Raw genomic sequence first — 15146 nt, 5'->3', positions numbered from 1 at the left:
AACGTGACGATGGCTTATGTCAGGGTCAGTGCAGCAGTGCTTGAGTTAGTGGGTTAATAGTCTGTGTTTGTTTGGCATGAACTATTGAAAATGATGCACATAAATCCAGGCACAATAACAAACAATCCTACAGCCGAGCCTTAAAACAAAAGTGGTGAAGTCCTAATACGTATAAAATGCACGAGTCATATCACCTTTAAAAAATGTTGAGTAAGGACAGAAAACAGGAAGAAAAAAAAAAACCTTTTTCCTTCAGAGTCTTTACTCACAACATAGTAAGAAACAAGCACACATCTCTCAGAAAACTCAAGAACAAACTGAAACAGTTTTATTTTAATTTACAGATTATCCAGTTGCATCAGGTCTGGTCAAACAGAAGGAAAGAAGGAGGAGGAAGAGGAGGAGGAGGAGGAGAAAAAATCCTTCCCTAAAACTGTATCTAAAAACATCTTAAATTAAACTCCCTTCATTTAACAGTTGCTCCCAGTTTTCTTTGTCTGCCTTCACAGTGGACTCCGTCAGAGTCGAGGTCAATTCACATCTATAAATCCCAAAAGTGACTGGCAAAGGTTGTACGTGTAACAGAAGAAAGGCTGTATTTTGTGAAATAGGTGATAAGAAATGTCCTTTTTTGTGAGTTTTTGAGGGTAAAAAGGGAACACAGAAGAAATAAGTGAATCAACATCAAATCCTTGCAGTTACTCCAAAATCCATTTCCTATGATGTGCAAAAAACATTGGAAGAATAGGACACTATTTTTCAAAGTGTCAAAAGATGGACATTCTTTACAGAGTTGGCACTTGGGTGCAACTTGATTTAAATTTGTCTCACACCAGTTGGCAAAAAAAGATGGCCAGATAACTTTTTTTTTTTAAATCTCCGTCCAGGCCTTGATGTGCACTGGCTGCTTTAAGACCAAAACTAGTGCAGCAGAACTGACATCAGCATTAGATGACTTAACAGTAAGAAATTTAAAAAGAAGACAGAAGAAATGATTGCTTATTTCACACAGAGTACAACTGTCTCAATGGCGTACCCTTTTTAACATTCAACAACCAAAGAAAAAAAAAAAAAAAGTGACTGACAGGCCAGTTTCACATGCAAAAGCAATCACACACTTGAGATGTTTTGCAGGGAAGATTAATTTGGTTAAAGTTTCCACTCACAGAAACAGCCGTCACTACTACAGAAGATGCTTCTGTGTTCTTACAGCCTCCCTTTGTGTCCTGTATTTATGGCAAACATCCCTCAGATTAACCTCCTGCTGTTATTATACTTATGGGAAGAAATCATTAATTTTCGGGGGTTTAACAGTTTCAGGGTCATTCTGGGCACAGCGCTCTCTTTTCATCTCTCATGGAAGTTTAGCGACGCCCATTTGAACGTCTAATTATCGTCTTAATTATGTCACTCGCACAGATTTTTGTGTAATTTTTGTAATCCCCCAAATTGAACTAAATGAATATTTGCCAAAAGGAAAGCAAGATAAACATGCTCATCCTATTTGGAGCCAAACTGAGTCTAACTGGTTGAAGGACTTGCACAGAAACTCCATAAATTACCTCACAGGATTAAAAAGGTTAATGTCCAACTCTGCCATATATTAAGCTTACACCATAACTTTAATTCAAGCCTACAGGTAATGTAACAAATTACTGAGGTGTTCACGTTTGCTCAAATATATCATCCTTCCCTTTGGTCTTTAAAGTAGAGGACGTCAGGTATTTTACACATTTCGAATGCAGTCAAGTGTTTATGGCTGAACCTTCCAACTTTAACCATCACATCTCCCTTTTAACAAAATGAGAGTGAAGGTGACAGCCGACAGAAAATCAAAGTGCATCCACATCTAATCACAGACTAAAGGTTGTTTGTAAAAAAAAAAAAAAAAAGAGGAAAAAAATAACATACAAAAAAAACCCCTAAGTGGTCTTCATGGTTCATGGTGGTCGTTGTCCAGTCCATCCCACTTGTTGTGTTATGACCCTCCTCATTATCGTCCCCGTCGAGACCGAACTCGTTAACGTTGTGTATTCCAGTGTGTGTTCCAGCGACTTAATCCACAGGGAAACCTTCAGAATAAAAGTGTTGTATTTTTTTTGTTTTTTTTTTAAGATCTTCTGTCTCTGACCGCCATAACTGACAGCACTGTGACTCTCCTTGCGGGTTAATAACAGACATAAAAACATAAAAACTGCTCTGAAGAAACATCGTTTTGGCTCAGCAGCCAGAAGGAATCCACACATACACCCAACATACAAACATGCAGGCGATCATTCCAGTATCAAATTCTACCAGAATTACAATCTGTCACTCTTCATGCACATTTTTTGTGTCCGTTGCTGTTGGTAGCTCTGTTTTGGTTGTGGTTTTTTCTTTTCCAAAGAGTCACCGGAGCAGAGTTAACCATTGGTTTCAACATGGCAGTGTTTGGTAGCATCAGATTGACCTGGAACAGTGTGAATACGTCGTCTTTGTGTGCATACATGCGTGTCTACAAGAGGCAAGGTGTGAGCGTGTGTCAAGTGGCTGGTTTTCGTGTCTTTGAAGCTGAGTTTAAAAAAAAAAAAAAAAAAAAAATCCACTAAGTCAAGTGTCACTCAGGCTACTTTGTCTCCCACAGTCTCAAATCAACGTGCGGCATCAGTAAGAGGGTAACAGTACATTCTTTATGTCTCTGTGTTAAATAATAGGGGTCTAACGTTATATTTTTATACCATTCAAAAACACAGTGCTCACTCCTCGTTCTCAGCGAAATGTTTTTTTTTCCTTCATAGTGGCTCAGTGTGGGAGCAGGGACATTTCAGTACAGTGGTGTTTTTTTTCTGTGACAGTGGGACAACATGTTTCCAGCATGTTTTTCCTCGCTTTCTCTTCCCAAATCCAGCTATCACACAGTCTGTCTTCATGGATGAGAAGTGTGAGGTTTCTGTGTTGCAAGTACAACGAAAGAGAAACAGGAAGAGTGAAAAACAGAGGGGTGTGACAGCTGGAGGAGGTGTGTGTGTGTGAGGGCAGCGGCAAGCTTCCCCCTTCCTCCCTTGCTATAGCAGCTCTTCTCTTTGCTTTTTGCTCCTCACCGGCCCCTGGCCGTTCCTCAGGGAGCCGTTCTGGGGCCGCAGGAGATGCCCGCGCTCCTGCTCCGTCCACGGGACCCCTCCCTGCCCTTCGTCACTGTCCAGGTCAGAGTCTGAGTGCATGAGGGCAGAGGAGGTTGGAGCGGGGACCGGCTTCAGGCGGGCTGGTGGAGGAGAAGAGAAAGAAACAGTATGATGTCAAAATGATGCTGGACTGGAGCACCTTTAAACCTTTATTCATTTAGTCTTACTCAGATTACATAAACATATATACAGTGTGAGCATGGACAAAACACAGAGACATTCAGAACAAACAAAATGTACACATTTACATAACAATGGTTACACATAATAAAGAAACCACTGCCATACAGAAAACAGTTACAAGTAGTCTACGAAATTGTAAAATATTCTGTATAAAATACTAAATAAACACCAGCCTGTAGCATCCTTTAAAGTGAAGCATCAGTTTCTAGCTCAGCTGGTAAAAGTTTAAATGTTTCGAGCTGCTAACATACAACAGGGTTGAAGAAAGTGAGCTACAATGAGTGGTAGTGGTGATAATGTATGTGTGTGTCTTACCAGCTCTAGGTGGTTGTAGCTCCAGACTGTCTTGCTCATCAGCTTCTAGTATTTTATATCTGCTTTTGCTTCTGCGCACTTTGCTTTTACGCCTTTCAGGAAAAAAAAAAAAAAAACACACACATCAGATATTATGAGTTGGTTTAGAGGTAGTTAAAGAAGAAAATACAATCCCAAGAGTTTAATGGAAAAGATGCATATACTGTGTGCATCTTAAGACATTTAATAATAATCATAACAAGAATTTATACTTTAGAAAGTGTTCTCACCTGTTGCAGCAACACACCATTCCCCAGACAACCGTTGCTATGGCCACCACAATCATAAAGGATGCTATCGTCACATAGAGTACGCTCCACTCTGAAAACAAAAAATATTTAGTTAGACGCAAAAGCAAAGTGTGTTATTACAGTGTAATGGAATATGTGGGAAACAGGTTGCCACATTTCATCTGACACACAAACTAAAATAAAATATTTAATTATGATTAATCTCTCATCTCACCACAATTGCTTTCTGCATCTCCGAGCTGAGCTCTGATGACGTTCTCCATCCAGAAAGGGTGGCAGACACAGCGCCGTGTGAACGAGTCACATTCGCCGTGACCGGAGCAGTTCAGCTGGCAGACTGAGGAGGGAGAGCGGCGGAGAATACAACAGATGAAACTAGAGCCTTATCTTGCAGAAAGCAGACAGATCATACCCATATTCAAGAACAAAAACCTACAATAGACATATTGAATAACATAACAGTGTAAACAAGCGACAGGAAGATATAACGTGTAGTGACAGCTCAAAAATCTTAGACATTTGACCTTTGAATCCTATCTGTCATTATCCAACCATTATCTTAGGTCAAGAAGTCAAAGCAGCTCTGTTTATGTCCATGTCTACCACAGTACCATATAACTCTGCCTACAAAAGTACATTTTCTTTCTCTTTACTCCTTTTCCTTTGTTGTGTGTTTCTCTTACAAACTATGTTGATCAGGTACTCACTGACTGTATCCACCCGTCGGGCCTTGTAGATGAGAAAGTCATTCTTCTGTTTGCGCAGTTTGTTGCGTAGTCCAAGTGCAACGCTTCGGCCAGACAGAGGGGGGCGCCCTGGACCGCCTGACACCAGGAAGACCAAACGAGTACTGAAGAGGGAGGAAGGAAGGAAGGAAGGAAGGAAGGAAGGAAGGAAGGAAGGAGAGAAACATGCTTATTTATATAATCCACCAATGAAATCAAATCAAGGAAATTTCATTGCAGCCTTTTTCATGGTTATGTTTATTACCAGGCTTGCACCTGGAAAGTCAAGCTGGGGTTCTAACAAAAGAGTGAGCTTGAGGAGAATATGAGAAAACATTCAGGTAAACAAAATAACTATTATTACAAAATCAAGGGGATATAAAATTAAACAAAATCAACTCACCTGTGCTCATTAAACGCACTGATTTCTCGCACAGTAATGTCACTGTCGAGCACTCCCAGTAAAACCCCAACCTGGCGCAGTAGCATGTCTCGCTGACGGTGGGAGACCTGGGATACAGAGACCTCCAACACCAACTCCACCAAGTCATGCTCCCATATGTCTGATAAACAGAGAGAGCAAAAGAAAAGGTGAGAAAGGAGATTGCAAACACAGAAGAGATATCAACAAGAGAGGCGATGGGTAGGCAGGAGAATAATGGGAAAGAAAAAGCAACAGGGAGACTGACAGGAGAAAAACAGGCTGATTGCAGGATCCATCTGACACTCTGAAATCTGGGAAATAGGCCAGAGCACCAAGTGACGGATTAGTTTCTGGCTGCGTTTGTGTCTGTTCACCGTATGCTGCACACTGACCCGCTCAACCTTCTGCTGTTCGTTGTTGAATCTCTTGCTGTGTGGAAACAATTTGTATGCATGGACTGGTTTGAAGGCAAAAATAAACTCCAATACATCGTAAAAATACTTCCTGAAAATAGCCTTCACTAACCCACAAAAGAGACAGTTTTCAGTGTACAAGTGTTTCTCTTGTATACTGTAGGTTTGAGTCTGTACATGTGGGTGTTTATCTTACCTGGTTTGACCTCCACTGTGCCCCTGTTAGAGCTGGTCTGTCCTTTACTGTCAGTTACAGTCAAGGTGAAGCTGTACTTCCCCTCCACCAGGTTCCCCAGAAACAGCACTGCCTGGTGGTCAGAGTTGTTCAGTACATCCTATTGAAACACAAAAAAAATCAACAAAGAAGTGTTAAAATTATTATAAATGGTCTTTTTTTTTTTTATTCTGTGGATGTCTGATGTTGGTTACAAGGTTATATTCAGTCAGTCTCACCCCGGCGGCAGGGCTGCTGTCATCTCTGGTCCATAGGTAGCTGACACCACCTTTGTCATCAGTGGAGTGAGATCCATCTAGGGTGGCGGTCCTGACGGGCAGAAGGATGGGTGGACTCGACACAACACGAGCCAATGGCGGCTGGTCCAGTTCTGGTGGAAAAAACATTATGAAAGAGACTGAATTCAGAAACCTTTTTGGAAAACACTCTTAATCATTAAATGCTGTATGTTCATTCACTGAGGTGGATCCAGGCACTGTTAAGGGCCTTGCTTGTTGCCCTAGTTACCTCTCTTCTAATTGCAACGGAGAAGACTTTGAGAAAGGAAATACGTGGCAACTACAGATTGTGGTTTGATGATTATCTTCCAGCTTCAAAATGTGGTGGCAACTGAATTTCAGTGCAGATGAGCATTTGACAATCAGATTCTGATTTCTATTGTATACTCTATTGTCACTGGCTGCATCTACCAGACGACTGAAGAGAGGCAGCATTTCACAATAAACACATCAACCGTAACCAATTGACAGGAAACACATGATAACATATGCTCCTTTGTGTCACAACAGGCTACTTTAGTTAAATTACCAAACAACTTAAACACTTAATTACACACAATGTATATAAGGCACTGCAGCAGCAGAATCACAGGAACAGTAAACAGGATTATCAAGGGAAAAACATGTCCATCCAGACATTTCCTTCACACTAACAAAGTTTTTTAAGTGCCTGCTAAACACTTCAAAAAGGCACAGGAGATATTTTATCCCATGTTGTCTTATATTTACCTGAGATCCTTTCTCTCTTTTCTGTTTTAATGTTAAGAAATATTCAGCTATCAACATCATCAAAGCACTCAATGTATTTGCAGTTTTATATTTTCTACTTTGATTACTTATTTATATATTTGAGATTGAACACCCAGTTTCTGTTAGTTGAACACAACATATTGTCTTTTTTTCTGTGGGGGATTAATAGTCATGTTATGTTCCCGTTTAAGTAGGAATGACCCCCAATCCAGGAGCACAGTGCGAGGTTAAGTGGAGTCTGTCTGACCAGTGTATGTTATTTTGTCCAGCCCATGTTATTATCAAAAAGGGAGGAAAGGTAACAAGATTTCCTCTCTGCATTTAGGAGCTTTTATGTTGCGTGGACTGTTATCTGTCATTAACACTGCCTCTGAGCTACACCACACCGTCTCACAACAACGCTGCTTTCCAAACACCAGATCAGAGTAAACCAAATTATAAAGCAATGCAAAGAAATTTATATGGAACATTAAAAAGATGAAACTGAAAGTCAAAGTAGATTAAAACCTTATCTGACCCTATAAAGAGATTATAAATTGGCTGACTATCTCTCTACTGTCAGAGACAGAAAGCAGAGACAGATCCTAACCAAGTACAGGCTCAGTGACTACAAACTGGAAACAACAAACACTTACATACTTTTCTTACTTTATATATATATATATATATATATATATATATACACACACACACACACACACACACACACACACACACACACACCTTCAAAACAAACTGTTCCTAGTGCGAGACAAACATAAATGTGATAAAATAAATAGAGAAAACTAATTTTACCTATCAGTGTAAAACAAAATAGGTAGATTAAACTTATTTATAAGCATTAGTTAACATGTGCGAGTGTGTATGTGTACATAAAGTGCGTAAGGTGCATATTCCTGCGCATCTAACTATGTTTGATTATGTATCTTCGGATTGTATGTGTGTGTGCAGGTATTTATAATAATGTCTATATAGGATGAGTTTCTGAAAATGTTCTATTGTGATTTTATTATGGACTCTTGGGAGGCTAGCCTTGAGCTAAAAGATCCAAACAAACAAACAAACAAACAAACAAACAAACAAACACTTCCACTGTGCAATGTCAAGACAAAAACATGCCCTGAGCATACAAAGCAACAATCTCATCGACTCACCATCATATTATATTATCTTAAACAAAAACAGAGAACGACTTCTGCTTTAAAAAACACCCACAGAGAGATGTACTTATGAAGCTTCAAAAGTGTAAACGGTTCCTTAATTATCAACTCTTATTTATCACAACATCATCTATAATCCTCACCTGTCTGACTCCAACCACTGACAGCTAAGAGAGAAGGATTAGTCCGCGCGCGCGCGCGCGCACACACACACACACACACACACACACACACACACACACACACACACACACACACACACACACACACACACACACACACACACACACACACACACACACACACACACACACACACACACACACAGAGTATCCTAACCTTCTCTGACGATGACCGTGACAGTGTCGCTACTCTCCAGCTTCCTGTCATCAGTTACTGTCAGGGTGAACTCATACACGCCGACCTCAAGACCTGTCACCGTGGCAACAGCACCGTCTGCATTTTCAATCTTCACACCACCAGGACCCCTGGAGGAGGAACAGATGGACAGAAACAGAAAGTATGATGGAGAATTCACTGCGGAAGTAACAGAGTTTGCTTTATAAATAGTTTCTTTTGTACATTTTGTATTTAACTGTATTATACTGTATTATACTGTATTCACAATGAAGCTTTTAACTGGCTATGTTTTCAGGGCCTACAGCCAATGCATCCTGCCTACACAGATGTGTGTACAAGTCTGTGTCTGACTGACTTGGTTTGTTTCCAGTGGTAGGTGGCTATCTTCTGGTCGTCGCTGCTCTTACTGCCGTCCAGCGTGGTTCGATCGATTGGCAGCGTCAGCTCTTTCTCCGGTCCTGCATCTGCTGTTGGTGGCTTATTGTTTTCTGTAGGATGGAGGGGGAGAGGGACACCAGGATGAGTAAACTAAAACATCATCTCCATTCTAAAACCAACATGAAAGATACAGTACTGAGTGGGCTAATTGCTGTCAAAGATGGCTGGCTGTTTAACGAAAACCACATTAAACATTTCTTCCGCCACTAATGCAAGCAAACAAAGCACACCGCCCCTCAACTATCATCTAAAATGGAATCAGTACAATTCCAAAATTACTTTAGACAAAATAAAACAATTAAAAACCTTACAAACACCACATAACCCGTTAAACAGACAACTGCGTATATGTCATAAAGTGTAAACACTGCGACATCTTATACGTAGGAGAAACAGGCAACACAATTAAAACTAGACTGGCACAACATGTATATAACATTAAAAATTACAAAAGGCACACACAGACACACCTAGTGGCACACTTTATTACCCATGGTCTAGGGTCATTAGAAATAACAGGAGTACAACACAACATAAATTGGACACAAAAAAAGCAGAAAGACACTGGATCAGAAAACTGAACACCGGATTCCCCCGCAGTCTAAATATTAGGAATTATTCAAACACACCAGGGTACAAACTGTACTTCTCTCAGAATAAAAAACAACGGCAAGAATGACCAGCACACACACCCTTATTACCAAGAAATCCCCACCAGGGATACATTGGAAAAGATCAGTGCAACATTAAAAGCTTTTAAAACTATGAAATTCTTCACTTCAGTGTTTGCTAAACTAGGTCAATATGCAGAATTTCTCCTACTTGGATCTGTGTCTAAGAAATCTGTGGTTTTGACAATACAATATTATATAATTTACAATATTTCAACAACAAAAAATCCCCACTACAATATTAAAAGAACAACTGTATTTAGATAACGCCATGATAATTATTATTGGATACTACCTGATAAAGTACATAAAGGTCTAAGTGTTTTATCAACAGCCTGCTGCTCTGAATTACTTGAATTACAGACTCTGACTAACCTGCCATTTCTTTCAGATGTTATTACTCAAGTGGCTGCCATAGTCTGACCTTGCAGGTGGATGCGAGTTCACATAACAGGTCATGTTCAAACACTGAAAGATCCTCTTGCTAGTGTGTGTGTTTGCAGTCTACAGTCCTCAATAGGCTCTTATCAGGCTGAATGTACACGTGAACCAACGTGCACCTCACATTCACATTCACAAAACGTTAACCAAACGTTAAGCAAATAGAAGTTCCTATCAGCAGTTTAAACACAGACATCAGCTTCAAACATTATAGAAGTCAAGTGTAAATACTGTTGCTCACTATACTCTTCACATTTTGTGTGTATATTTGTAAACAGCTTGTGGGAAAGAGTTAGGGCAAACAAGAAGTGGTGTTTAAGTGGTGCACAGAAGTGTAGACAGCTGAATTAATAGATTAAAAAAGAAACATGAGCCAATGACTATCAAAAAAAAAAAAAAAGTAAGATAAGAGTGAAAGAGTTGTCAGGTGATATTAACACTAACGCTTTTGTTTTCCAGCTGTTTACCTGGCTGCACGATGACGGTGACCTGGGCGGTGTCCTGCTGTCCAGATGAGTCTGTCACGGTCAGCTGGAAGGTGTAGTCTCCCTCCTGCATAGCAGACAGCTGCAAGATCGGTGTCCGTACGCCCTAAAAAGCAGTATTAGTTAGTATGATTCTCTTATCCAGGGAGATATAAAGTAATTACATGCACAGTCTTTGGGTATCTCACCTGCATCTCCACCACCTTGTCTTTGCTCTCAGGGCTGAGGGACCACTCATAGGACAGGGAATCATGGTCGTCTGTGCTTTGGTTGCCATACAGAGTGATGGAGTTGCGTGGCAACTGGATGACCTGATTGAAGTAAAAGGAAAGAAATATTAATAACCTAAGATTTAAAAATAGTGCGTAACAAAACAGAGCCATTACTACAGGAGTACAGACCTGGTTAGGGCCGGCATTGGCCACAGGCCTGTAGTCCTTGGCTTTGTTGACAGAGAGAGTGGCTTGTGTCGAGTTTGTGGCTCCGTCTGAGTCCGTCACTGTCAAACTGCGAAAGGACACTAATTAGATACACAAACTGAATGGCAAATGGCTCTTTGTCAAAGCTTGAGTGGGATGTTTATAACATATTTCTAGCTGATTTAACTTGTCTATCTAAAAATGTATCTGAAACCTCGGGTCCTCTCGAAGTTAAAACAATTCCATCCATCTCTACAGGAGGTCCACCTGTACCTGAATGTGTAGTTCCCATGCACCAAGTTGGTGAGGGTGAGGACAGTGGTGTCGGCAGAGACCTTCTCCTCTCTCAGGGGACCTTTAACCTCTTCCCAGTGCCACGCCACCACCTTGTCATCATCGGTGCTCTCTGTGTGGAGGAGAAAGGAGGAAAGAGGAGGAGGGACACAGGGGGAAATGGGCAGTTAAATACACTTTACAGCATGAGAGAAAAGGGTAACACATTTTCAGTACAAGGCCTTTAAAATGTTTGTCATGTGAAACACTCACGGCTGCCATCTATGACTGTAGAGCTGGTTGGCAAGGAGATCTCCTGGAACTTGGGGGAAACTACGGCAACAGGAGGCTTGTTTACCCGCGGTTCTGTCAGGCAGAAAACAAGAAATTAACTCGCTTACTGAGCTGTACATCAGCTGTCTGTAACTGAGGCAGTCAGCGGCTGTCTTAGCAAAAGTCAACTGTAAACAACTGTGTGGGAGGAAAGCAGCCACCCTTTTCTAGCGATAAGATCTGAGTTTATTCAATCAACATCTGTAAATAACATTTACACTGACAGTTAGGGAGGAAAATACCTTAAACTATTAGGCCTTCTGAAAACCTACTGTAGCAGAAGAGCCACATTATTGTAATTAGAAATAGCACGTGGATTGTTCGACATAGTTAATATCAAGCTGCAAATTTCCATACTACTAACTAACTACATACATGTTACATAACAAAAGCTCTGCAACAATAGTAAAACGTAAAGTTTGGGGTTTTTATAACTTTTGAAAATTATTTTTTTACAATGAAAATATTTCAAATATAAGCAGAACATGACAGCATCGGTATCAAACCCTCACTGAACACAGCAGTAAACCAGTAACAACAAAGACATTTTTATAGCTGTAGGCTATGTATATCACATTTAGTGTCTTTGAGTCAGTATGTTACTGAGAGTCATGTGACTGCTGCTCTTTGCATATGCTTCTGTTTGCCACACATTATCACAATGTTTTAGGCTTTTCCATTTTTCCAGGGTTTCGTCACATCACATAAGTCAAGTCAAGACAATTTTATTTGTATAGCTCAATATAACAAATCACAAATTTGCTTTATAATCTGTACAGCACATGATCCATCCTTAAACCCTCAATTCAGATAAGGAACCTTTAACAGAGAAAGGTTTAAGAAAAATGCAGGAAGAGAAACAAAGGAGGGGTCACGCTTCCAAGATGGACACCCAGTAGACCAAAATATCAAAATTACAGTATGGACAATCAGGATGAAAACGTTATAGATTATTTGTAAACATATATAAAGAATATGTATTAGGAGAGCATCAAGCAACTTCCATCTGCCCACAAACAGACCCAGAGCCAAACAACCTCCTCTCCATCATAATTTTATAATGAATGTGCAAATGAAACATCAGCCTTGAGCACTATTCAACTTCATATGACTAATTTCCTCTTTATTTTTTTACTTTTTTTTTTTTTTTTTTTTTACAGTAGTGACTGCATGAACTGGTGATGAAGCAGTTGAAAAAATAATTAAATTGTGCAATGTGGCAAGAGGAAAAGTCTAAACATTTTTATCATTACAAAAACATTTTATGAACACAGGAAAACTGAATAACGAAAGAGGAAGAGAAAGTATCTCCTCAATAACACAGACTGGAAGACTTTTAACAGGATATTGAGTTGAATGAAGAGCTCATAAATCAAAAAACAAATATTTATTATATATATTATTATATTTAAATTGTTATTTACTTCCAGGCATGTGCATTGTATTGTGTTTTGGTAATTTAATGTCTGCAGCAATCGTGGTTTGTTTTGAAAGGAGGCCCATAAACCCTCGCTACTGCAGACAGATTTTAAAGTCACCGCCACACGAATGAGATCTTACAAGGTGCTGAATTTTGGACCTCACCTGGTTTAACTGTGACATTGACGTAACCTTCTCCATAGGCTCCATCCCCGTCCACTGTCACCTCAAACTCATACAGGCCCACAGTCAGCTAAGAGAGAGACGGGAGAGAGCGAGCAAATGAAGCCGGCAGAGAGGAAGTGATCTTTTTGACTTGACTGTGTCTTTCACACATTGCTGAAACGTTCTGTTTATACATTCAATACAGCTCCAGCTGCATGCTTTATTTTTAGCAGAGCATGAATATGAAGGCTGTACCTTGCTGAGTTTAAGTGTCGTGCTGTGCTTCCCTTCCATCTCCCCGCTGTAATCTTTGGGGTGAGTTATCAGACGCCAGTCGAATGCATAGTTTGTCCCTGTAAAGAAGTACCAACATTTAATGAATACATTGCATTAAAAACAAAACTGCTCATGCGCTTAATTAAAATCTATCAGATAAGGATAATTTCCAGATGAGAGATTTTTGTATTGTTGGTGCATGTCGAGGAGGGCTCAAGGGATTAACAGAAATTATGACGTGGGTTCCTCTTCGTAACTGCATAATCTTTCTCCAGTCTGGCTTTAAAATTCTCTGGCAAGTGTTCAGTGTGACGTACAGTATGCAGATGGTGACTCGGGAGAAAAACCGTCAAGCAGGTTGTACTTCTTGTCATCCATTACTGAACACCAAAAATACCACATCATGCCAAATGACAGTCGGTTATTAGGTTACATAACAAAAACAACTTTTATAACAAATATACACTGGGAACACATTAAAATCAACCCCCTCCAACCTCCATCTTGAATTTCCATAGTCTTACCTGGCAGGGGCGTTGGTACCACGAAGGCGTTGAGCTCGACCTCGTTGCGGGGCAGCGTGACCTCCACACTCTCTCCTGCTGATACCACCAGCTCCCTCACTGTCATGGAAAACAACATAGAGTCAGAGATAATGCCAAAAGTACAGCATGGCGACCAAAGGACAGGAGCAGGGCAGAGAAAGAGAGCATTCAACAGGAGACAAATAAATAACCACATCATGAGTTGGTTCACATATAAAGTCATTTTAACATAGTAAATAAAATAAAGGAAAAATATATCCCTTGTACTTTATTATAACTTAACATGTCTTACAGATGCAAATTTTCAGGGTTTTTTGTTGGCAGGTTTGTAGTAAAATATGTAGATGTTGAGAAGTTATCCAGGTCTGTATATCATTATTATTTTTATTGTTTATTGGTCCTTTGTGGGGGTGGTTTTGGAGTTGAGGTTGGATGTGATTATATTTACAGTAAGATGTAATACAACCCTTCAGCATATCCTTGTGAGGTATATTCAAATTAACTGTTTTGCATTTACTTGTGAATATGTTCATACAAAAAACTATTGAGAACAATCACAAACCAAAAAAAAAATCAATGCAACAGAGGCCGAAATATCCAGAATTTTAGTTTCTAGAATGGGTCGAGCTCCCAAAAATCCAGGATCCTACAATTCCCATAATGCAGCTTACAGTTTGCAGTGGTAGTTTCAATTCCCTAGACCTTTCTCGCCTGGTAAACACCCATTCCACAGCCCATTTAGTAACACTGGCTTTCCATTTAAAATTGTTTATTTTCCAAGCCTAAACTGGGATGCAATAACAAAAAATTAAAAAAAATTACGCCATCTTTAGGCTTAATTTCTCAGACTTGGCAAAACTCCCTCTAAAACCACAGGAGATATTACGCAGGAGACACAACTATTCTCACAGGCTGAGTAGTATGACTAAACTGATCATGGTGTAAAAGCGTTTATCCTGAATTGTGTAAGGTAATAATGGCATTGTGAAATGCCCTCCTTCAAAATCACAGGTTCTTGTTGTGCAAGTCCAAGATCCTCATTAAATGCAGTGGACCTTCTTACAACTTCTGCGTCACACCAGTTCAGCTTGTTATAGTTTACTCTAGTAAATCTATTGTTAGTTAAGGGAGCTTTAAAGATCGTATCTATAATGGCAGGCATTGTTTAGCATGGGCATTGTTGCTATTTTTAATTTAACACCAGTAAGAGATATTGGCCTTCAGGGAGGAGACACTGATCATACAAGTTATTCTTGTTGGTAGAAGCAACCCAGCATGTCTCAGCACATTCCTATTGCTTACACACCCAAACACATGTCAAATAACATCTGAGCAGTCTGCCATAAAATATGTGGGCAAAGTACTTCTTCGTTTTGTAAAATATCGG

At 39.9% G+C, this 15146-nt stretch overlaps 1 protein-coding gene across 2 annotated transcripts in view; it reads right to left on the bottom strand.

The window, feature by feature from the left end:
- Positions 1 to 306: 306 nt before the first annotated feature.
- The window catches only part of kiaa0319l (KIAA0319-like ortholog), a 24929-nt gene continuing 10089 nt past the window's right edge, over positions 307 to 15146 (bottom strand). For both annotated transcript variants that reach the window (XM_051390242.1, XM_051390243.1), the window contains exons 8-25: positions 13739 to 13837; positions 13194 to 13291; positions 12939 to 13026; positions 11295 to 11387; positions 11022 to 11154; positions 10731 to 10836; positions 10518 to 10640; positions 10312 to 10435; positions 8650 to 8782; positions 8274 to 8422; positions 5965 to 6116; positions 5708 to 5846; positions 5078 to 5237; positions 4657 to 4799; positions 4164 to 4286; positions 3929 to 4019; positions 3660 to 3751; positions 307 to 3241 (exon numbers count right to left, since the gene is read on the bottom strand). In XM_051390242.1, the coding sequence (XP_051246202.1) occupies positions 3045 to 3241; positions 3660 to 3751; positions 3929 to 4019; positions 4164 to 4286; positions 4657 to 4799; positions 5078 to 5237; positions 5708 to 5846; positions 5965 to 6116; positions 8274 to 8422; positions 8650 to 8782; positions 10312 to 10435; positions 10518 to 10640; positions 10731 to 10836; positions 11022 to 11154; positions 11295 to 11387; positions 12939 to 13026; positions 13194 to 13291; positions 13739 to 13837 (2243 nt within the window). In that variant the 3' untranslated portion in view covers positions 307 to 3044. The remainder of the gene's footprint in view (positions 3242 to 3659; positions 3752 to 3928; positions 4020 to 4163; positions 4287 to 4656; positions 4800 to 5077; positions 5238 to 5707; positions 5847 to 5964; positions 6117 to 8273; positions 8423 to 8649; positions 8783 to 10311; positions 10436 to 10517; positions 10641 to 10730; positions 10837 to 11021; positions 11155 to 11294; positions 11388 to 12938; positions 13027 to 13193; positions 13292 to 13738; positions 13838 to 15146) is intronic.

This window comes from Dicentrarchus labrax, unplaced genomic scaffold, assembly GCF_905237075.1.
Source record: "Dicentrarchus labrax unplaced genomic scaffold, dlabrax2021, whole genome shotgun sequence".
In the NCBI taxonomy this organism is placed as follows: Eukaryota; Metazoa; Chordata; class Actinopteri; family Moronidae; genus Dicentrarchus; species Dicentrarchus labrax.
This window is presented reverse-complemented; position numbering and strand designations above follow the sequence as displayed.